This window comes from Haliaeetus albicilla, chromosome 8 (genome assembly GCF_947461875.1).
Source record: "Haliaeetus albicilla chromosome 8, bHalAlb1.1, whole genome shotgun sequence".
Lineage (NCBI taxonomy): Eukaryota > Metazoa > Chordata > Aves > Accipitriformes > Accipitridae > Haliaeetus > Haliaeetus albicilla.
Genome location: NC_091490.1, coordinates 4,816,989 through 4,841,798, shown reverse-complemented (window position 1 = coordinate 4,841,798; position 24,810 = coordinate 4,816,989). Strand labels below are relative to the sequence as shown.

Here is a 24,810-nt window from a genome sequence, read left to right as displayed (position 1 = left end):
TCTCAAGAGACAAACTGCTTCAAGTATGTTTTACTCAAAACTTTTCTTACGTAACATCACTGTTAAATCCAATGAATACAACTGTAGTACTTTAACTCATTTTAATCATTAAATAGAGAAGCAGCCAGCACATTGTTACCACTACTGGGTTAATACTGACATCCATCCTTAAATGCCTGGAAATAGACTGTATGTGGACAAAGAACATTATCTACTTCCTATTGCTGTTACACAAGAGGTTCAAAATTCTCTTCCTACAAATCAGAACTAATTACAGCTTTTAGTACATACATTTACACTGTGTGATTTTTCTAGAAAGTAACCTATGCAAAACTCCAAAAGAATACCTTACACCGCAGACCACAACTAAGTAGGGAAGGAATGCTTTCTCACCGAGAGTGTAGCTCAAACTAGAAATACAGAAAACCATGCAATATTTTTAATTAGGAAGTCCCAAAGATGACATTTTAGAATATATGCAGTCTGAGTCAGCATGCCTTATAGAGATGGATACACCAAGTATGTAAATTATACATAGTAGTGGGATCTAAAGCTGCGCACCAGCAGATCTGAACATAGAAGAGAGCATAGAACATTCACCGATATTTTTAAGTCCACAGCTCTTGCATCTGCATTGGGAGAATCACTGAGTATCAAGGGCTCACGTTTTCATACAATCAGGTTCTGCACCTTCCACTTAGTAACAGAAAGAGACTAACATTTTACAAGGTGTTACAAAAAAGTAATGTTAACCTCCTGCAAAGGGGTTCCCTCCGTGGGATGCAACTCTACTCTTTTAAAGCTTTTCAAACTCCTTATACAAATGAAAAGCTGAAGTTAAAAATGTAAACATATAAAATCTTAAAATTCCATTTGTGTTATGTAGAACTAGATATATACAGTTGGTTTTTTTTTAAATAAGAATCGAGTCCATTGTCACCCCTCTAGATGTAAACTCAAGGTCTTGCTTGCTTCATGTTCTCAAATACATTTTAGACCTCTCTGAGAAACTTTGCCCAAGATAAATCTGTGTAAATAGTAATAACTGTATACGAGTCAAGTTTCCTCATGAATCAGAAAGCAAAATTTTAAGCACATTATTTCTATAAAGATTCACAGTGATATAGCTCATGAAACATTTCCAAGTTGCAATCAAGAAACTTCTCAATCAAGATCAATCTGTTTATGACTAAGTTATCTGAATATAGACTTGCATGAAATTATAACTGAAGAACTGATAGAAACCAATGTGTTTTCTTATTGAGCTGCACATTACAGAGAAGACTCTGGATATAAAAGTTGGTGGGTTTGGTTTTTTTCTTTAAATTAAAGACAAATACTTTTCTGCTTGTTGCACTCAGTTTGCCATCAATCAAGAGCTCTTGTTTCCACAGGAAACAGTGGCAATTAGAAGTGGACAAATCACAATGATCTGGCGGAACAACATAACATCTCCCCATAGAACGGAAGATCAGAAAGACCGCAACCTGTAATAAGACAGGAGTTACCATTTCCACTGGAAACAAGCACAACCACTGCTGAGAAGTCATGAAAACTTGCCAGCTTTTTCTCCCCAATATAGAAGCAAGATGGCAAAGAACATGCCAAAAAGCTACTTGACCACGGGGATCAATGGGCAGGGAATAAAAATCAAATGACATATTAAACTACAACTGAATAAAACTTTAGACTGGATATCAGGAAAGTTTGAAGTCAATGAGCTACAAAATTTTCATTTCAGTTAAGTTTCTCTTTTGTGAATTCATTCAAACTTACAATCTCTAAAGCGTCAAGGAACAAATTCATTCCAAGTTAGATGTGTACTGGTTAAAAAAAAACAGAGAAAATTCCCAAAGTGAAAGACTTGAGAGAGGACAAACTCTCCTCGAAGACTGAAGCACAGTATTCTTGCCAGGTGGTCCTTCTTCCCAAATGGCAGGCTGTTGGTCAATCAATTAATTCTGTGGCACTCATTTTTTTACAAAATGTTAGTAGTAAGCATTCCTCGTGTAGTCAGGTCACACACATTAGGAGTTTTTCAAAGTGTGTTTAAACCGTAACAATAAGATGACCGTAGATTCTGTAACAGTTACCATTAAAATGGATAATAATTCTGAAAGAGTTGACATAATGGGGAAGAAGAGAAGAAAATGAAAAAAATAAAGTCAAAATTCCATAATTTTGTCTTGTTAAAGGCATCACACTGGCAATTCATTTGAACATTCATTCTCAGTTTCTCCAGCACTACTCTTTTTCTCACTCTTGTATGTGGAAAGGAATAAGTTTTCAATCTGAGTTAAGAACTCTTCAGCAATGAAGCAGTTTGCTACCTTGACCAAGGTCTTCCTCATGCACTCCAAAAGCTAGTCAAAAGAAAAGGAGATTTTTTAAAAATTGTCATATTTCCTGAGTTTATTTATTCTAGCTGGTAAGTATTCCAAAGGGATTTTTATTTATTTAGGATTAACACTACAGAAAGTGTTCAACTGTACAATATAAATTTTAGAAAGGAACAGTCACACAGGAACACATGGGTGATTTAAAACCAATTCTTTAAAACCAATTACACAACAGCTAAATTCAAGAGTATTCTACCAACTCAATTTTAGATTTAAGCTGTTTATAAGCAAAGTCATGTTGAGAGGGAAAAAAAATTAAGATGTGGGTAATCACTGTGTATGTGTTTTCTGTTTATGTCTTTTGCTTTGGGCAGATTTTCTGTCTTGTTTGTGCAATTAATGTTACAGCTGTAGTTATTTAGAACTTCATAGCAATGACGACACTGACTGGAAAATTGAAGTTCTCACTTGTGCATGACAATCATAGCACAGCACTACTTTACTTATCGAACAAAGGACTAGGAAGTTCAGATCTGCTCTTGAAATGCATGCAGCTCTCGACACCTGAAGCATACAACATGCTGAGAAGAGACATGATTAATTTGCCATTCACTCTTCTCCAGATTGAGGTTAAAACCCGGTATCAGCCCCAGCTCTCTCAAACGAGCATCCTTATGTTCGTTGTGTTTGTAAATAAATAAGCTGCACCACAGAAGTCATTTATTGCAATTAGCTTACATCTCTGATTTGTAAAAACGTGACTTCAGGTGACTTCTCATGGTATGAAACAGAATTGTATTTAAAAAAACATTTAAAATTAAAAAAGCTAAAAGAAAACTTACTTTCTGCAAACAAGTCAGGTCAGAATCTCTATGAAAAATTTTATCCATGGGGACACTGCTGTTGAAAGAAAAACAAGTAGTAGTGCTGTAGAAAGCAGACACACATCTGTGTTGAGACATCAATAATAAGCATGCAAAAATTCTAAACCGGCTATTCTTTATAATACAAATAGACATGTACCTATGGCAGAATCTGTATTTTTCAATTATCCATCGTGTTTTTTCAAATATTAATTCCCACTGAGGTTCCTCCAACATCTGCTGTACTTCAAATTTGTAGGGCAGGCCTGTAATCAATTGAACATGATTATTCAGTGTTTCTAAGACACTCAACTTTTTTTTCCTTTCTTTTTTAGTTTTAGGTGCAATCCCTTCCTTCCCCGTAACTGTTCATAATTTACTACTGACTGCAGAAGTCTGCAGTCCTGTTACTTGCCAATGTTAAGGAGGCTAAAGTAAAAGTATGACATATTTTGGATTCCAAATTTAGTTTTGGTGGGAGTAGGGAACAAACCTGTTCTCCTCCCTGCCCTCGCCAATTCCTCATGCCATAAGGAAGCACACAGAAATCTACAACGTAACAGGAAAACAGCAAAATGAATTGAGTTTTTATAACTTATTATCACTTCTGTAGTCTCTCTAAGATCTATGTGCTTATTACGTGAATAAAAAAAGATTTTGGTTTTTGTGTATGAACTGGCTGATGAAGTGGCTGACTATTGTTCTAGATTTCAGAGGAATTTTGCTCTTAAAAGGAAGAAATTATTCCAGTTTATTGCAGCTGGGGGAAGAGGAATTTATAAAGTATTCTAGAGGAACACCAGAAAATTACTTGCAGAACACAATTCAGTTACCAAACATCAGGGAGAAAGAAAGAGCCTGTAAATTTCAGTAAGTCATTTAAAAAAAAAAAAAAGCGCCTTTCCAGGCCTTTCATAAGAATTTAACGAGATGAAACGCATACTTTCCAACTAGACCTCAGAGTAAGTGAAAAGAAAGCAATAAATACAATTTGCTATTTGAGTACATCTTGAACGTGAGAAGTTGTTCAGTGCAGAATGCATTTCCAAGAGTAAGAATTAATCTATAGAAATATTTGTGGCTCTCATGAAATACTAATTTTCATTCATTTGCACAGTACTGTAGCACTACTGCTATGGTATAACTTTTCCAAAGAGCTAGAGGAGATACCATTTTTTAAAAAGCTGATTTCAGGAGTTAAACATAAATACGAAGTTCTCTCAGACAGAAAACCTATGTGACCAAGAAAACATCTACTTCTAAGGGCAGGTAAAGTTTCTAAGTATTTTAACTCCACACCACAAGGGTGGGATGCATGGGAAATGAGGATAAAATTACGGTACTATCAGTATGGTAAACAGGAATTACTGCACAGATGTGGCCACCACTTCACTTCCCCCAGGAGCATGGAGCAAGTTTCCAGACAGATGGTCTCCCTTGCTTACTTCCACAGGAAAAAACAGAGGGGGAACTGTCGGCTCACACAGCCTCTGCTGCCGCATTGCCAAGAAAACGGGAAACCTTGGAGTTTGGATGCAGAAATCAGGACTTAAATGGGGGCGGGGGGGGGGAGAGATGAGGCAGCTACCATAACCACAGACTGTTATCATGGGAATTTTCCTCAAATTAGTGTCAGGGAAGGAGCAGAAGATCTGATCATCACTTGAAATACCACAGGTTTTATACAAGAGGTTCTTAACTATTCAAGAAAGGAAAACATCCCGTTTTCATGAAATGCCGATGACATTTTTGATCAAGAACTTGTTGCCTTAGGTTGGGATTCATGCCAGCACAGCATTTCATCTTTCCTATCTTGTGTTTTCCTGGACAGCTGGCAAGTTTGATCCTTTGACCTTCTGAACGCTAAGTTACTCAAATAAGGATTTTTGGCCGCTATAGCAGCCGATTCTTTGCTATTACATTTCTGTCTCCTCGATCAGAGGATCTGTTCAGAATTTTGTAATGCAGCAAAGTCTAAGTAATACAGGTGAAGCATTTTCTCAGCTGTTTGTATGGATACTGTATGTAACTAACAGTGACCCTTGCCCCAACCCTTTAATTTCTTTCACAGATTGTGGGAAATACTAATACAGAAAAACAACCTTCTATCTATTTATACCTGTACGTTCTTGTCACAACAGCATGGACTACTTGCAGGATTACTCTTTAAGTGCAATTCCTGGTTTTCTACAGCACAAGTTACTAACTTAATACCTATTTCTCAAGTTCAAGAATAGACAACATTTTGCCCCCTAGTATCCAAAAGGAAAAGAAAAATTAAGACAATGGATAAAGTATCGGTACTTACGGTAGGAACCATCAGAACTGATCTCATCGCTAATTACTAGACAAGTAATCTGAGAATATGGAAGAGGATTATTTCGGTTGTAAGGACTTATAATCATTCCAATGAACATGGCACCACCCCTGGAGAAATAACTCTAAAAAAACAAAAAAACCACAAACACACAAAAAGAATTCACATCCAAGAAATACAACCTTTTTCAAAACAGCATTCTGAAATTAAAAAAAGTAAAATTTACGTCAATTTATGAATAAACTGATTTTCAGATGCATTAGAGCAATAACGTGTATTAACACTGTAAATACTAGGGAGGCTTCAGGGTTGTTGGGTTTTTTTGCTACTTATTTGTTTTTAATGTACAGACCAGCAAGTACCTGGTATTTAGCCTGCGTGTCAATATCTCGTATTGAGGGGTTGGGGTCAAAGGCCGGGTGGGAATGGTACCACCCAATAACACTGTATCCTCTGGCGGCCAGCGTTTCCGAGGCCTGCGTCTGAGATACTGGATCCATCTCGCACTGCAGGCCTGTACTGAGACTATTGCACGGCTCTGCTGCACAAACCTGTTAAAAAACAGTCTTCAGCTAGATAAATGCAAGAAATCTCCAGCGGTGAAATAAAATTTAAAGAATTTTAAGAGTCATATACCAGATCTTCCTCAGGATAGAGTTGTCAGGCCAACACTTGAACACAAGCCTAACCCTAACATTTCAAGATTACAGTAATTAACTTAAATATATTTAAGTAGTTGCCCTTCAGAAATAATATTTACATCTATTCAAATTATATATATTACCCTAACAGTTTAATATTTTACAGAAAATGTAAAAAGACAAACACTTACTTCTACAATTTTATCAGCTTCAGAGTATCTTCCACCTAGCAGCCCTATTACTTCTGCCATAGACACATGAGAGTGCTGAAACAATATTAAACAATCATTAAAGTCCAAGTTGTAGAACTTCTCCCAGTTTTGATCTGCACACGACAGAATACATTGGCATCACAGCTACAAGTCAGTAACTTCTCAGTCACATTCAGAAGGAAAACTTAGGACAGGTAAAGATTCTCAAATACCCAGTGTTTCAATTTAAAGCAAACAGAAAATAAGATGGTTGCTTATTATATATACGCATGTATATGGTGCATTTGTATAACACTTCCATCCATGAAGCAACGCTAGCTTCAAAAACTGGAGCCTGTGCAATGCTGTGCTGAACAACTGCACTAGTTTTGGTACAACCTGTTGTTACTAAAAACCACACACATTGCTTTATAAACACAAAATCAATTCCCAGACTAGTAGAAAATGAACCCGGAAGATTTCAAAATGGCAGCTCATTTTAGAAAGTAGCTTTAAGCAAATTACATTTAAAATATGATGGAGATTAGTAAGTAGTAATGCTCTCATTAGTTTTTCTAGAAGGTAAGTGGTTGTACGCTAAGCACAATATAAAACAACTTTACTCTTTTAGAGGCTTTATTTAATACTAGATTCTCACTTCTAGGTCTGAATAGAAAGAACTCTCTCTCAATCACCTTATGTTGCCCGTTAAAAAACCAAAACCACAACATATACGTCATAATTTTTTGAAAATAAAACTTAATTCTCACCAAATCCATTATTAAAAGTGCTTCGGAAGACACTTTCACCTGAAAAGGTTCCTGAAATGATAAACACAATAATGAGCATAAGAAAAGTAACCTAAGTAATAAAGCATTCTTGATTATTCACTTGTAGGTACATACCTGTTTTTCTTCAGTGAATAAACAGCACGGTATCAGCTGAAAGGGATCAAAGGAACTATAAAATGAAAGAAAATTTCTCTAAAGATGTAGGACAGTCAGGAAACTTTTCAAGTTTCCTGCTGTCTCCTTGGCAGAGGAGGAATAACCTTATTTTCTTTACTGGATTTTCTCATCCCACACTAGGATGACTTCTACCAAATACAGAAACTTCAGTACCCACACTCCTGAATTTTAATATGAAACATTTGAAATGCATACGTGTTATTTCAGACCATAATACATAGGAATGATTTGCAGTGTTCCAGCCTGACACTACCCAAGACATTTCTTTCATTTCTAGAAGATCTATGTTTCAACATGATGTACATCAAATAATACCTTTTTATTTGTCTTGAACCTTTAGAAGATTTTGCAGGTTTCAGTTTTTCTTCTTCTCTTCTTCTTGCTAATTCTTCAGCAGACAGATGCTAAAAACATTTAAAAATAAAAAGTGCCTTAATGTCTTAAGTGCTGTTTCAGTAGTGATTCCAAAACCAGCCCAGAATAAATTCTTGACATCAGTGTCCTCTTGAAATGCTATCAATTTGTGTGTGTTACAGGACTACTCAAGATAGAGGGCAATGGCCACAGCAGAATCAGTGTGAAAGTAATGACAATCAGAGATCTAGACCACAAGATGCCTGATGAGAGAATTCTTACATTCTCCAAGTCAATCAAATTCAGTAAAATCACAACCCGTATCGCAAACCATGCATAAATGCAAGTGTGGTAATTAAGGAGAAAGTCTGCCGCTACAATCCGTGGCCAGAATTTATCAGGACACCTCTTTAGGGATGAGTGTTTTCAAACTTTATTTCCATCCAAATACGTATTTTGCAGAAAGTGTTGGAATTATTAGCCACAGCAACTCATGTTGGCATTGTAACATTATGAAAGTAATTGTTACAGATACTTAGTACTGAAGGTTGCAGATTTAAGTGGTTTTCTATATGAGAAAAAGAGGATGTTTACAGTTCTTCGCTATTTGTATAATTTGAAATTGTAGGAATGGACGAGCAGGTATTTTCTTTCCAAGTCTTCTGTAAAGAACGAATTTTTCTAAGCACTTCATAAACCACAGTATTTCTGGGCATATTTCTAGCAGCAGAATTAATATTAGGAACTTGTATCACCTGCATTATCAGCACAAAGAAACCATATTGGACTGAAAAAATAACATTTAAATCTTATTCTCCTATCCCCTACTGTTAGCTTTAGGAAGGCAGTTAACTGAAAATAAAGGGTCATGAAATCTGCTACAAGGCATGGCAAAGAGCTTTACAGGCATAAAACAGAGTAGATACGTGCTTACAACACGAACACCTTTGTAAACACCAAAGTAGTTGTATTTATCAGCAGCAAAAAGATGTGACAGCTGCTCCATTATTTTCAAATTATTGCTTCCACAAAGAGAGGTTAAGTACCTATTACACAACTGTTTCCCTTGTATATTTGATGCAACACCACCTGTTAGCAATTAGCAAAAATTAATTCTTCAAGGAAAGTTTAAAAGACAGAGGGTTACCTCAAATGTCTGTCCTTCCAAATCCTTTGCATCACACCAGTTTCCCCAAGGGTCTCGCACTCGCCGTCTTCTTGTACGCTGCAGCAAGCAAATCAACACGAGTCAAGGATCTTACTCCAGAAAAAACTGCATTTACTTCATTTAATCAGCCATAAGAACATTGTCCAAAAGTTTACTAACACTACGACCTATTTCCAGAAAAGAAAGAACACCCCGGAGTTCTGTAGAATTAAGTAGTTCACAATCTGTCATGAAATATCATCAGTGAAGTTTTCAGTTTTTAAGGCTGTAAAGCGTAACACCTGGTTGACGTTCCATGGATTATCAACACCTCTGACAGCAACACTGCATTATTATCCAGCTCTGAATTATAGCTCAGATAATACAAAAAGCAATAAACCCAGTATGTTTACACCTAGTGTATGCTACAGTTCTTTATAATTCTTTTTAGAGGGATTGATTTAGTTTTCCTCTCAACCGATTTATTTTGCTGTGAAGTACTTAAAGATGCTACGTTAAATATGAATATGGAAATTAAATCTGGCAAGCTTTGATAACTCATGTAGTTATGAGTTACTACTGTACTTAATTGTGTACTTTAACTGCATGCATACACCTACTATATTTAACAGTTAAAATGCAAGCAACTTAATCACCCACTACCAGTAAACTCCACTATCTTCTGGCTAATTCAGGCTAATAAATGATGGAGGGGTGAGCAGGGAAGGGTTAGGGCTGCAGGGAAAAGGCTGAAACACAATCATAGTTAAATACCTGAACAGAAATCAAATGTGTAAGATAGCAGAAGTTAGGACAGACACCTGTCAGATAGCGGAACTTGAACTTAGACTGATACTCGAATTACAGCGCATGCTAATGAAACCGCAAACTGAACGAGAAGAGAAATTTCCTGAGATGCCCTAGCTTGAAAATGAAAATTGAAACGACCTTCATGCTGAATGTTTTCTGCTGCCTCCCCTCGCCACACCCCTCACCAAGACGTACCATGGACTGCAAGCGCTGAGCAAGCTGGTATGCTTCCACTGTGTCTTTGCCTTCTTTGGATCGTGTTTTATCAGCTGGTTGCGGTCGGTTATAGACAGCCTGTTCTACAGGATACAGAAGAGAGATACACTGTACTTCAGTAAAGTAGGAAGCCACTTATTACTGGTACAGAGCAAAGAATGACATAGATAAGTGGTAATGACAAATGCCATAAAGAAAAAAGCAACAACAAAAAACCCCCGCAGTGAAAAGACATCTCTTGATGGTCATATTTACTGACTGATTATATAGCCCTCTCCCACTATCACAGCATTTCTAAACAGGAAAAACTCCTTCCTTACTATTAACTAATTTTTAATAACCTTTACTTTAGACAAAATGTATTTGCAGGACATTCCTCCTCTCCTAGGTAACTGTCATTCAGCTTTGGACCAAAATCAATCCAGAGACTCTAAAACAAAGTTAAGTTATAGGTGTATATATACTTTTAACGTGTTGCCTAATTTTAACATTTGAATCTTGTAAAAGCTAGCCCTGAGGATGAAGACATTGTTTTTTATTTAGGAAATAGGTATAATTCAGTGTGGGAAAAGAAACAATTACTTGAATTCTGTCTTACACAGAGGGAGGGCAGAACTTCAGATACAGCAGCTATCAAGAAAAAAAAAAATCCAACACTGGACACACAGAAAAGCACAAAACAAAAAAACCCCACCCCATCAGCCGGTGTGCGATAAACGTGAAGTGGGGCGGGGGGGGGGGGGGAGAAGAAAAAAAAGAAAAGGTCTTGTGTAAAACCAAAAATCCATAATCCTGTAAGCAGGTTACAAACTCCTCTAGATTTTCAAAGGTCACGAGAGACAATCTGCTCAGAAGATCCTTCCTAGTAAGGATTAACGTGTATCCTTCTGTGTGAGCAGTATACCCTAACATTAAGCAGTCCTTCAACATTAATACCAAAATAGGCTACAGCCATACAGGTTGGAACACAGCTATACTCAACACAGTCCAAACAAAGATTCTCTTCTACAGAACTTAAATGTAACAACAATTACTATTTAAGACATTAAGAATATAGAGAAGTTGGAAGATTATCCACATGGATGCTTGATTCCAATTAAGTGCAGTCATTCGCGCTTCAATGAAGTGAACTTATGACTTTTCTTTTAAAGACACATCTACTAACCTTAACGTTCAGCCTTCAAATGAAAACATGCATTTTAACTAAAAAAAACCCTGACAATCAACAACAGATATGTTCAGCAGGTCCTGATTAGAATTTAAGTTCTGAACTGATTCCAATAAAAATACCTACCACAGCCAAAGTTAATTGCTCCTATTAGTTCCAAGTATGTGTGGATCCGTCCAATGCAGTTAACATCACCGCAGTTCTTAAGGCCTGGACGTACCGAAGTCTTATTCAGGTATTTGGGTTTACATCTCTCCCTAAAATAAAGTATAGCACGTTGCCAAATAGTAAAACAAATCATGGCAGGAGGAAGGAATTGCATGACTTAAGCTGAGGTTAAGATGAGCCACTGAAGGGTTTTTTTCCCCTCTGCAATGCACGCACTACACGCCACTACGCAGGGCAATCACAGCAAAAATATAAGCTTCAGAAAACGCATACAATTTATTTTAGGGTTATCCATACACATTCATACTTAGGCAGAGTGAAACTTATGTTCCATGCATTACAACAAACTCTTCAACATGACTGGTGCCAGGAAACAATGAATTACTTGGAAGTACTATGATACTGTTAAACTGATAGAAGAATGTCTGCATTAGATTTGTCTAAACAGCTCATATAATCATAGGATTCCTTGGTGTAATAAATAAGCCTGTTTTCACTCTCTATGCACTTACAACTTGCTTTTAAACTGATACTGAATCATTTCAGTTCAACACTTCTCTGGTATGAAATTTTAGAGTTTCTTTACAACTAGAATAAGCTGTCAATACAGAAGACAACTGAATGAGAACAGAGTTAAACTCAGCAATTTGCTCTACTTAAAAGCAAGCTAACCAACACAACAAGCCCACAAACCAAAACTAGTAACAGAACAAACTGTATTTTGAGCCTGCTACCACAAATCACTAAGGTTCCTTAAACTGATTCTTTGGAGATGGAACATAAAATATTCAAGTGTACAAGCACTACTCCACATTGATTCTTAATTTGAAGTATTTTTTTGGTCAACACTTTGCTCTAGCACAGACTATTTCTTCTAGCTGCCGTTCTGTAAAGGCAGTACACAATGCTGCAGACCTCATTACAGAATTAATTTAATCGTTTATTTTGAGGGACCATTTATTAAAACCGTATATGCATTCTTACATATAGGATGACACAAATTGGAAGAAAATAACTTAACCAAAATGGATGCAGCTCATTCTGATATAGGACACGCATTTCCATAATGCTTCAAAGTATTTTCATTGCTTAGCTTCCAGAATGCCAGAAAAAAAACTGGGAAGATGCAAAAGCAGCATTAATAATCAGTGCTGTTCACTGGCAATCTTTATAATGAGACCATAAAATTAATTTTACTCTTTTCAGAAGTAAGCTATTAGTACTAAGTAGTGTTTTAACTACAACAAAGCAGGACATGAGTCATCTCAATCATTTATTTCAGTAAATGAAATTAATGCATCTTACCATTGATCCAAAATATAATTCCTAATTTTCAAATAACGCTCTGGTGTTTTGGCCTGGCGCCCTTCAAAAAATTCAGGAATAGCTTGCTTTTCTTCTTCCAGAATGATGCTTCTGTCAACCTCTGCTTCTTGATCAGGTGGCTTAAGCTCCTCTGCTTCTTCTTGATGATCTTCATCCACTTGGCAGGGGGAAGGAAAAAGCAATCCATTATCAGCCAAGTCTCTCTGTTCCTCATTACGCTCCTGATCAGTTACTCGTTTAGTACCACTAGATGTTACTAGTCTGCCTTGTTCAGCTTTCTCAACAGAATTATTGTATTGCTGGTAATCTAGGTTCACAGATTTGTCACCGTTCAGGTGCGGAGAACATGTTGCTGCAACACCTGGAAATACTAATGCATCCACTGTATCTTGCTTGGTATGTTGAAGATCCTCTTTAGCTAAAGAAATTGCAGAACTGTGTCCAACAGATGAAAAACCATGTTCCATTCCCTTCCTTTCTTCAACTGGACTTTTTGAAACAACAGATAATGCAGATTTTCCAGTTTCTTGCTGGAAGGTAGGAGAAAGTAGTTCATCCATGTCATCAGTTATGTCTACTTCTTCATCATCTGATAGCTTTTCAATTTTCACTGCATTCAGATTGGGATCTGCACGGCCTCTCAAGTTTCCAGACGACCACGCTTCTACCCTTATCCCATCTTCAGTGGGAAGACTGCTCCCACACTGACTTTGCTCTTCTTTTTCAGAATCACCATTTTTTGCCTTAGGAAAATATTAAATACTTTTAGGAGGGAAAAACAAAACAATCCCCTCTGCCTCCCAAATAGTCAGAACTATTTTACTTGAACAGCAGACATTCGGAAGTGTTTCTTCCTCATCTTACCCTTTTAATACATTTTAATCCATTGTGATTGACTTTTACACAGCATTATAGGTATACTTCTAGCCCAAGTGTAAATTAACATGTGTTTCCATTCAAAAAAACCTAGACAGTAGTAATTTCTTCTTAAATGCCCCTGAAGTCTCAAATGAGGCTAAAGCTAAAACTACAACACACAGTCGGAAACAGCTGTATAGTGGAAAACAAGTATTTTCAGACTAACAACCAACAGAATAAGAGACTACAATTATACTACATTTATTGTTTAGTTATACCAGCAATAAAAATACTGAAGTCATTCCAGGAATTTGAAATCACGTCTGACTTCACATTTAAATCTACAAATAAGCATATTCCACCTTTCTGAATATGGGAATAGAGTATGTACTTTAACAGCAGTACCCTGAAAAGACAGATCAAAAAGCAAGCTACAAGTACAACAGCATACTCGTCAAACAGCCTTTTTGCTAACTATAGAGATACTCCATTTACCTTGTTCTTAAAATACTGCCGAGCATAGCTCTTTACTTGTAGAACAGTACGACTTCCAATCAACTTGGCAATTTTCGTCCACCGGCGGCCAAATTTCACCTAGTACAACAAAGCACGTTTAAGTTACACAGATTCTAACATTCCAGACATTGCACTTTATGTGCCAGAAGAGTTTGAAAACTCAATTATTCATTACAAATGCACAGACAGTACAGCAAACCCATGGTGAGGAACCTTGCTGTTCATATTCTACCAAGAAGAAAATTGCACCCAACAGTAAGAATTACTGCTATTCTTCTTAACTAGAGGATCTTCTTCACCCAGTTCAGGTACACTATAAATTATGCTGCCTACTAACCCAAGGAATCCTACCGAAATGAATTCGTACTTGGCAAAGCAAACCCTGTTACGTTCAGCACTGTACAACCATGTAATCTCTAAAGACCTTACAACAGTAGTTAAAGGATTTCACTTTATTAGCTGATTTGCCTTAAGAACACGCTCTACTTCCTGTAGTTAACTACAGCATTATGATTGTACAGTTCATAAAGCTGTATATTTGAGATATTTTGTGATCTCAAATTGTAATCAGCCTCACATGAACAAAATCTGGTAAACAAAGCCATTTAGGGGGATTCATCAGTTTAAATCTGATTTATCATTATTACACTCTTAGTAGATGGCAATTATTCTTAACACATTAGAAGTACAAAAGCAGAAGCAGATCAATATAACATGCTTATTTATATTAATTATTGTTTTCCTATTTAAGATGAACTAATGACTTCTATTCAAAATATTACATATATAAACAAACTTACCAGTCCTTGTTCAAACAGTTCTTTTTCTTCTGATGTCCACTTTAATGAGTAGCTAGCTGATTTTGTAGGTGATCGCACCCTAGGAAAATAGGACACAGAAGTTAACGCTTTCTTAAAAATATACAAATCCCAGTAACTGAAGGCAACTTCTGACAGGAGGACTACTCCCCATCTTTGGTAAAACTCAAGGTATTGTTTTAAACATGAATGCGACTGATAAATAAAATACTGAGAATCATGTCAGGTTCTGCATCGCAAAGGAAGATTCAGGGCAACACAATATTCATCAGTAACTAACGGTACTGAAAGACATAAAAGAAGCACACAGAAAAGTTCAGGCAAGAAAGCCAACTAGAATTAACAGGGTGTGGTTTTGTTGTTTGGTTTTTTTTTTTTTTTCATAAGGACCACTGTGCTAAAAAACACCAAACTAGTTTACTACAGGCCTATTATTACATGCAACAGTATTTCTTCGTGTTGAAAGGTCTATTAAATAATTTTGTATAGCCAAACAAAACTAACTAAGGAGTTGTAACTTTTTTTTTTAAATAGTGTCTGGTAACAAAAAAAAAAATCAGATGCCACACTTAAAAATGCAACTCAATCATTAAAATGTACATACATGACTTTTCCAGTTTTCTTATGTGGGCTGCAAATAAAAAACAAAGTGAAAATAAAAATTAGTAATTGTGATGCTGTTGCATATCTCAGCAAATCACCTTATTTGGGAAGGACTTTTCATTTCTTCTCATCTAATTGAGAATTTTTCCCAGAACACAGCTTACCTTTTCATAGATCTCTTCTCTGCTTCCTTTTGATTGAGCCATATTTTTTCAGAAAGTGATTTATTAGATAAATAATATCTGAAATTGTTACTAAGTAAGTTTTCAAAGCATCAGAGATATTTGTACATGTGGGAATTCTAATAATCATATAAATTACACTGGTTCATAATTATTCAGCTGTAAAAGCAAGTACTGCACTGCTTTCAAAACTGAAATACACACTAATTTCACACCCTCCTATTAGCTTAATGCATAAGGAAGTGACATTTGACCTCTGAACCCCCATGCTCACTTTACTTTCAGCAAACTAGGTATCCTGTTTCTACAACAGCATTCTTCTTTTTTGACTTAGAAACCATACTAAAGTAATTTGCATCATATTGATACCTATGATGCTACCTGTTATATTGATTACCTATTTTCAAATTAAGACTCAATAATTCACCCTGTTAGGAAAACTTTAATTGCTTTATTTTCCCATTCCTCTATTACTTCATATTATTACTCTCAGTTACAAAAAGAACAGGAAAATAAACTAGCCCATGATTACTACTGCTATAGCCTGCCTAGTCTGCGAGGTCAACTTATGCCAGAAAAGCTACCACTGGACTAATTAAGGCAACACTATATTAAAAAAAAATAGAAATAAAAAAGCAGCAGCTGTTCCTTCCCATTTTCATCTTGCATGCTGGCAGAAGTATGAATGTAGCCAGACAAAATCAGACAGTAAACCAGTCCAAGTAAAGAACAATTCAGCAAAAAGAACTAGCTATTTTTAGCCAGATCAGCTGTGTGATCGGGTTCACTACGAAGCCGCACAAATAGCTGCATCAGCGCCATGCTGGAGGTGGCACTGAACAAGCAGCAGAAGTGGGGATGAATATCGCTATTTTTGGTGCCAGTGCCAGCTTAAATCCGACAAGCTTTGGAGTAATTTTCTGAAGAATCAGAAGCACCAGAGGAAGCTGCAAGCAGCTAGACGATTAATTCAGGGGTCCTCCTTGATTTCTGCAATCTACCTACAAGATAACAGTGCTTCAGTCATCTTAACAAGAAAAGATTTGTCCAGTTCCTTTGTGAACAGGAAGTTTTCTGTTATTACACAGGAAAATGTAGAAACAAATCAGCAAAAGGATACTCTTCTTCCAGCAACATTTTCTCAATGACAGCCCTGTTTTCTTCACTAATGCTGCTGTCCAATGTCCATGGCTGCAAACAATACAAATACATTTTAATATTTGAATTCTGTCACGCTGTTACTTGAATATCAAGAATGTATAATAGTTTCTAAAAGTAAACAAAAAGCGCTGGTTAAAAACCTAAAAGAGCATGTACGTGGAGGGAAGAAAATGGAGAAAACGGAAGTTCTGATAACCTTGCTAGAAGTACCATTCATTTAAAAAATACTTACGAGACTGTTGTCAGTTCTCCAAGATGAATAAAGATAGTGATCCTGCAGCAAGCTTGAAGCTGTGTTTTCATGACCTCTGAAAAAGATTCCAGTGTTCAAAATGACGCATACACATTCAAACAAAATGAATGCTGTCAGAGTGAAAATAATGGGGTAGTAAGTAACAAAAACATTAACAGAAGATGACAGAATTAGATACTAAAACTGAAACCATATAGTGCACACTATTATATAAATGTTACTCTCTTGTAATATTTCATTAGACATAGCATAAATCCCCCTCAGCGAGTCATCTTTTTTAGTAATCTCAGCAGCAACTCCTCACCTATCCCACTGCAGACTGTATGAGATATCAGTAAAACCCCGAATAGTAAAAATTCTCATCTGGAACAACTGAAGGCAGGAGGAACCATGTAAAATATACACAAACAAAAGGAGTCAGAATTTTATGGAAATATAAAGAACTATATTTTTAACATTAAAAACGTCATTGAGTTGTATTATCTCCACTTGACATTTCTACATCTTTCCCCCAACAAGGTAAAAACAAACCTGTTTTCCTCCTGAGGAGAGCTCATACTTACACAAGGTTTAACAGAATCCTACCATATGGAATTGTTAGTGATCTTATGGCCTTCATCCAGGTTATGCTTGATCTTTTCTGTAAATAACTACCTGTTACTTTTAGAAATCTGTCACTGATTAACATCACTGATCAACTTTCTTCTATTTTAATGCAGCATAAAATCTCCCTAGTAATTACTTGTTTTCAAAAATCTTTGCTTCCAGAACATTCAGAGGTTTCTGAAGACTAATTAGCCCTATATCCCCTACAGTGCTACTAAATTAAATTCACCTACTATTCTGATCTGCCTTGTGCCAGCAGTTCAAACCTCTCTTTATAGGTAAGCATAAATCCCCACGTACAGCCAGAAACCAATGGGACTCCTGCTTCTTTCAGAGCATATCAAGAAACGGGCCAGATCAATAGTCCCCTTTGCCCAGTATTCTGTCTCCAGCAGTGGCAGGCGCTACTTGAGGACAGCACACGAGTCCAGCCACCACCTCCGACACCGTCCTCCCATGCTCTCCCAGCACCTGCAACTGCTAGATTTGTAGTGTTACAACCGCTGCCCGTTCTCTTCCGCACCTGTTCACGGGTAAGGCCCCTTACCTGTGAATTTGTGGAATCGGTTCTCTGAACCTCCCTACGCTCGGTCTCCCAAACCTATCTGCCTCCACCAGTTCGCTACCAGTTATGCGACGCAGCACCTCTTGTCTATGTATTTTAAAGGACTCTCCTAGCAGCTTCACCAAGCGTCCGCACTTCACCTCCTGCTGGGTGCGACGACAGCAGTTCTGCGTTCCCCTCACCCCGGTAACATTTCACAGGCCCCATTCCCAGTGCCCGGCCCGAGGATGCCCCACACCGCCGCTCCCCCCGCCCCGGGCCCTCAAGGAGACTCCAAAGTCTCTCCCCTCAAGGGCCCGGCGGCGGGAAGCAGCAGAAACGGCAGCCCCCTCAGCAAGCGGCTTCCCTCCCCTCACGCCAACCCCGGCCGCCGCGGCCACGCAACCCCCCCACCCTCCCCGCCCGCCGAGGGGTGGCGATGAGGGGACGCGCTGACCGGATCGGCAGAGCTCCCAGCCCGCCTTACAGCCCTCACTCACCCCGGCACCGCCTCTCCGGGCACGGCCGCCGGGTCCCCTTCGATATCCACCTCCGGCTCCTCCGCCGCCGCCGCCATGACACCGGCCCCGCCGATCTCGCGAGAAGAAGCGGGCAGAGGGGGGCGGCGGCGCATGCGCAGCCGCCCTCAGTGAAGCTACGCCCTGAGGAGAAGCCGGGGAGGAGGCGGGAGAGATGGCGCTGGGGTAGGCGGGGCGCGCTGGGCGGGCAGCTGAGGGCAGAGCCGGGAGCTGAGGGGCGGCTTCCAGGGGACGAGGGAAGGGTGAAGGGGTGAATGTCAGCCAGGGGTGGGAGATACGCGGTGGGGGGGAAAGAGCCAGCCTGAGGCGGGGGGGCGGGGAGAGGGAGCCCGCCCGGGCCGCGGGTCCCGGTGCCCGCCGTTCCTGCCGGCTCGCTGTGAGGTGGGAGCGCTCTGAGGGGGAGCCGTGCCTCAGGGCCGCGGAGGTCGGGCCGAGAGCCGCCTGGCGATTCGCCTTTTCCTCGCTTGCGGTTGACCGAAGCCCGCCGGGGTAGCGGCCGGTTGCCGGCCGCCCCGGGGTGAACCCGGGTCCGCTGGAGTGTGAGGGGCTTGGCCGAAGAGGGACACTTGTTTCGGTGCATCGAGCTGCAGATGTCGGTTTTGCTGGCCTCTCTCTGTGTACTTCCAAGCGTGCGGTCGTGTCTTTTCACTCACCTCGAAGATGGCAGCGGCAGGGCGTTGTGGGGGTCAAGCTAAAGCGTTGTAACATGGCTGTGAAAATCACAGTTTTAGTCCCATACGTTCATAAGTCTGTGTTTCGTTTCGCAAGAAGTGTCTGGCCCTTTGTGGTAATTTGGCTTCTAATCACGTACTGAAAGGAAGCGTGAAGAACCATGAGGGTTGCTTATCGTTATATAGAAAATGACCACAGAGAACCTTCCGTCAACTCAAGAAAGTGTTTCCGTTTTAAGAGATGACAATACAAATATTTTGAACCAATAAACTCTGTTGCAACCGTTTTATTCTGAACGTTTCATCTTTGTGCTGGAGTTGATTTGAAAGTGAAATTAATAAACAGCAAATATGATTGTTTTCATTATCTCTACTTAAAACTGTAAAATCTGGACACGGTATGATGAAAGATGGAAGAAAAATAGTTGTTATAGTCTCAGGATCTGTCAATACCATGTCATAGGGTATAATACAGAAATGTCTAAAGAGGGTCCAGCCAAATATTGAATGTCAGTGTAGCACCTAACAGTGTCCTGAAAACAACATCGTGTTAGCAAAGTTTCGGGCACACGCTGCTCCTCTGGTTTATGCCAAGCCTCCTGATAGGACTTAGTAACATGGGCAACGAGTCCAGTAAATCTAGAGCAGAGCAACCCCACACACATAAATTTGCAGGGAGATGCTTTCTGATCTCCAGGTAGCTCAGAGAGCAACACTGTAATTGGCATAAACCGAGGTAATACTGCATTATCCTCAGGAGACCCAGTGCTGTTCAGCTCTTTGCTACCCTGCTTCTCCCCTTTGTTCAGTTATAGCTGTGGGGTAAGTTGGATCGGCTCACGTGTACAGCCTAGAGCAGGCATGCATGACTGGACTGAAAGAGAGGGCAGATCAATCTCTTCGGGCAGCATTCTGCAGTTAGGTCTGCCTAAGCTAAACAAAACTAGTGTTATCTATTCCAACATCTCTATACTCTATATCCTTGAGGATACAGAAGTCTCTTTATTCATAATAGATGGCTTTTTAAAAATGTGATTTTACCAAACAACGGTTAACTAAGCTATCCATACGGGCTAATAATCACAGATATATGAAAAGTTATTTTCTATCTTTTTTTTTTGAAGTCTTGATTTGTATTAGAGGAGGTCGTACACAATGTGTTTAAGACTGGTGCTTTTTAAATAGGTTCCAAGTATGAGATTGGTGAGAGAAGCAAAAGACTAATCAGTATTCAGAAGTTTAACAGTGTCTTTAAGATCCTTTTTTTCCGTGGCCACCTTTGATTGCTAACTTAATTCTGCCTGCCCTAACATAATTCTCAATCATACTGGGCAACAGCACTATCCAAATTACATTGAAAGAGAATTCTGCATTTAAATTTACAAGTTTTTGGTTTACATCTTCATTTTGTTATTAACATTTTCTTTTTCAAAAGTGTTACAATTTGAGCCTGATTTTCTGCTTTATTAAATTCTGCTACTTGCAATGGGGTCTTTTTGAGACTATTAGCAGCTAGTAAATTTGCTTTTTCTCCTTGTGACCAGTTTACGAGGGAATTTGCAGCATTAAAATGACTGGCCTTGCATGCACAATGCAATGGAGTATCCTTGCTGCTGTCTAAGGCATTAATGGCTGCCCCGTAGCTCAGTAATAGATTTATCAAGTCGCTGTGTCCATATTCTGCTGCAATATGCAGTGCAGTCTTTCTCCAAATGTTTCTGTCATCAATATTTTTATTTTTTCCTGATGACAGAAGAATTTTTATGATGTCTGTGTTGCCTTTGACAGCTGCGTAGTGCATAGGAGTACATCCATCCATGTCCTTAGCTCCATGTCTTCCTTTATTAGCTAACAGAAGTTTCACGATACTGAGATGTCCTCTCACAGCTGCAGTGTGCAGGGGAGTCTTTTTCTCCTTGTCTTGTGCGTTGGGGTCAGCATTAGCATTCAGAAGCATCTCTACCATTGCTTTGTCTCCCCTTTCAGCAGCAAAATGTAAAGGTGTTTTTGACTGCTTATCCTTAACATTAGCGTTTGCTTTGTGGTACAACAGCTGTTGGGCAACATCAGTGTTACCTCTTTGACTTGCAATATGCAGGGGAGTAACAAACTCTTTAGTGACAGCATTAATTTTGGCGCCGGCATTAACTAAAAGGCCAACTAATGCTCCTTTATTATGAAGTGCAGCAATATGGAGCGGGGTTTCATTGGCTTGGTTCATAAGGTTAGTTTCTATCCCTTTGCGCAGAAGCAGATTTGCGATGGAAGCAGCCCCAGCTTGAACTGCCAAGTGCAAAGCTGTGTCTGAAGCAGGAGTCTTTATGCTGAAGTCTGCTCCCTTTCCGATTAGAACTTCTGCTGATTCAGCTTTGCCCGTTTCACACGCCAGGAGTAAAGGAGTGTACTGCATTTCATTGTAGGCGTTTATATCTGTACCTCTGTCAATTAAAGCTGCTACAATACCATGCAGATTTTTCTGTACAGCTCTAAAAAGAGCTGACTCCATTATGTCAGATGACAAATCTTTAGAATATTCTAGTAGTATTTTGAAGATGGATGGGTGGTTGCTGTTGAAGGCTCTTTCGGCCATGTTGGAATCAACACTGGCTCCGGCTTCTAGCAGTACTTTTGTGGTATTTTCAGACCCCTGAGAAACAGCATAACTGAGAGCAGTCTGTCCCCTTTCATCTTTTCCATCTGTGGAGGCACCAGCCTTTAAAAGCATTTTTGCCAGACTGCTCTCATCTTTAAGAGCTGCCAAGTGCAAAAAGTTGCGCTGGTTCCTGTAGCTTCTTGCCTCTTCTTTCAGGAGCTTCTTCAATATGTGACTGTGGTTATTCTGTGCAGCCAAATGAACTGGTGTCTTGCCTTCCATATCCAAACTGTACATATAAGCACCACATCGGAGAAGCACTTTCACTGCGTCACCATGGCCTTTCTCAGCAGCCCTGTGCAGTGGTGTTCTTCCTTTCTTGTCCTTCACATCTATCTTTGCACCTTTGCTGATCAGATATTCCATTATTGTTAGATGTCCATTAGCAGCTGCAACATGCAGAAGTGTTTCACTTGAAGAGTTTAGTGCATTAATATCATTATATTTCAATGTCCTCTCTAACTCAGAAAGATAGCCTTTAGCGACTGTGTCAAAGATGCCAACACCAGCATGATCTTTTCTAGGTTTTGCTGCCCTTGAAAGTTGAGTTTCTTTTCCTTTCTTCTTAATAGCCCATTCTTGCTTTTTTCTTCTAGGACTGTCTTTTTTTTCCTGGTGCTGTTCACTGCTGTTTTCAAACCAAACCTTGTCTTTTTCGAGTAAATATCCTACCAGTTGTCTTCTAGCATCTCCAATGCTTTCATTTACTTCACTGACGTATTTTCTTATTTTGCTATAAAGTTTTGGCTCCACTTGCTTTAAACATGGATAAAAAAAGAGCCTGCAGGCTCGTTCACCTTGAGAAATTAGTATGTCTAAAACTCGAGAGTTCTTTTGTGTTCGTGTCCTGTAGAAACTCATGACCATCTTTTTTTCTGGGGTAAAAATACCATTGTCTATCAGCCAGTTCAGAAGACGGTCTGGGTCTTTTATGCCTTCTACTAGCTCTTCTTTTTTAGTCCTTAGGACTTCAATTGCGTATGGATTTGTAAACAGGCTAGTTGAATGCATGATCATGTTGCTAATCAAAAAGTGAATTGAGCTATTGTTTGATGTTTGAAGTCAATATGAAATGGCAAAGCAGGCTCACATCATTCCACACATTCTTTTCATAGAACAATGAACTGTTGTAGTTCAGTGATAAATCTTTAAAGAATTATAAAGAATTCAAAACTCCCTCACCTTTGGTTTTCTAGTTGTTAGAAGTCCTTTGATCTTCTCTGTTCTTCCTTAGCAACAAGTGAAGTTTAATAACAAAACAAAAATCTCTGATATGTAAAGATATTCCACTTCGAAGACTTCTTCCAGATTTTTTACACATAATTAGGGAGAAAAAAATGTTTTTGTGAATCTGATAATTGAATACTTGTTTATCGAGTTCCTCTGTTCCTCTGGCCAAGCAGTTTTTTGTAGGTGCCTAAATGACCAGTCTATTAAACATGACAAAAGAAAATTCACAGCATAGTTACTGTTGCCATGATTACATACCTTGTATGATCTTAAATGAAAGAGTACACATTGCCAGCTACATAGGTGAAAACCCTATAATGTAATGAAATAAAAACATAAAGAGAAGATAAAAATAAACTGTATAAGCGGCTAGTTATGAAAAGTGATCCAGCCTTTCTAATATGAGTTACAACTTCAGTCTACGAGGTATATTTAACTTAAAGGCTATTTAGCTTGTCATTCCTGCTGTAACCTGGAGTCTGTCTGGAACTTAATTCTTTTACATGAGGTGGATCAAGGCGTGTGATTCAGTATGCAACATTTAAAGTATAATTAAATAGAGCTTCAAATCTGTGAATATGTATAGTCTTCGATAGGGGTGTAGGACTTTTGAATCTAGCTGTAATTAATTTAACTTATTGGTGTTAAAATTCCTCATGGAGAGAAGGAAATAAAATAATAATCATCTACACATTTTGAAACCAGTTGAGAGAGAAATTGAGATTACAGAGTTCTGTAAGAGCTAGAAGTAAAATGAGCTGAAAAGCTGAAAGCTTGAGCTTATTTAAGCAAATGGGAAACTTTGCCATCTGTTTCTTAGTTTGGTGCCCTTTCTATTGGGTCCTGCTGCCTTTGCATGTATTTTCTTTAATAGTATGTACTGTGTGACTGATAAGATTTTTAATTTTTTTCTGTTGACTTTAGTTTTATAAGTAAGATTGCAAAGCTTATTCTATTAAAAAAAAAAAAAAGATTTATTGAAGAAATAGCCGGGAAAGGCAAGACTTTTAATATATATTTTGAAAGCCAGCCAGTTACCAAGTCAGCAAATTTGACAGCCAATTTAAGAGCCCAATAATTCCTCTGAAATGCAAAGGGCACTACACCAAGAGTAGCAAAACCTTTGTCATTTAGTTAATGATTGTTAACGCATAACATGGGAAACTATGGTTTATTGTAGAGTGTCAGGAGGTCTGAATTGTGTTCCCAAATCTGCTAATGACTCAGTCTGTTATCTGCAAATTATTTAGTCTTCAGATTTGACTTAACAAAGTACTGAAGATCTATCCATGTCTTGAGTAAATTAATAGTCCTTACTTAAAGTTTGGTGAAATGGGATCTTTATGTCATCATTATTATTGGTCCCATGCAAAGCAGGGATAGCAATACTTGATTACCTTCACAGGGAAGTTTTGAGTTCTGGCAATGGAAAATGTTACGTGAGTGCTGAGCAGTATTGTTAATATAGACAGCACAAGAACTTTTGGAGCTCCTGGAAAATTTAAAACCAGAAATTGTGATATTCTTTAAGAGTCTATCAGTATGACAGTAATTTCCTAGCGTTCTGAATACAGAAATTTTACTAGTTGTCATGGTTTAACCGCAGCCGGCAGCTAAGCATCACGCAGCTGCTCGCTCATTCCCCCCACCCGGTGGGATGGGGGAGAG

General features: G+C 38.6%; 3 protein-coding genes across 13 annotated transcripts in view; 1 reads left to right on the top strand and 2 right to left on the bottom strand.

The window, feature by feature from the left end:
* Positions 1-1,266: 1,266 nt before the first annotated feature.
* On the bottom strand, positions 1,267-18,664 carry MYSM1 (Myb like, SWIRM and MPN domains 1). Of its 2 annotated transcripts, none has more exons than XM_069788584.1 (20): positions 18,550-18,664; positions 16,879-16,954; positions 16,606-16,676; positions 15,468-15,545; positions 15,305-15,331; positions 14,683-14,761; positions 13,862-13,960; positions 12,488-13,251; positions 11,141-11,271; positions 9,826-9,929; positions 8,821-8,898; positions 7,635-7,723; positions 7,257-7,311; positions 7,122-7,172; positions 6,352-6,426; positions 5,882-6,070; positions 5,511-5,643; positions 3,363-3,468; positions 3,182-3,239; positions 1,267-2,363 (listed from the first exon to the last, which is right to left on the bottom strand). In XM_069788584.1, the coding sequence occupies exons 1-20, from the start codon at positions 18,624-18,626 to the stop codon at positions 2,199-2,201; spliced, it is 2,505 nt and encodes an 834-aa protein (XP_069644685.1). In that variant the 5' UTR covers positions 18,627-18,664; the 3' UTR covers positions 1,267-2,198. The 2 variants fall into 2 exon arrangements, with proteins under 2 accessions (XP_069644685.1, XP_069644686.1); XM_069788585.1 differs by having other exon boundaries at positions 3,182-3,236.
* The window catches only part of FGGY (FGGY carbohydrate kinase domain containing), a 326,148-nt gene continuing 319,997 nt past the window's right edge, over positions 18,660-24,810 (top strand). For 9 of the 10 annotated variants that reach the window (XR_011325680.1, XR_011325679.1, XM_069788599.1 and 6 more), the window contains exon 1: positions 18,660-18,753. The gene's annotated coding sequence lies outside the window, so the exon portion shown is untranslated. The remainder of the gene's footprint in view (positions 18,754-24,810) is intronic. The other variant, XM_069788596.1, reaches the window with a different exon arrangement.
* LOC104325975 (CARD- and ANK-domain containing inflammasome adapter protein) lies at positions 20,662-22,929 on the bottom strand. The gene has a single exon (XM_069788337.1). It carries the CDS (start codon positions 22,927-22,929, stop codon positions 20,662-20,664), a length of 2,268 nt encoding a protein of 755 aa, XP_069644438.1.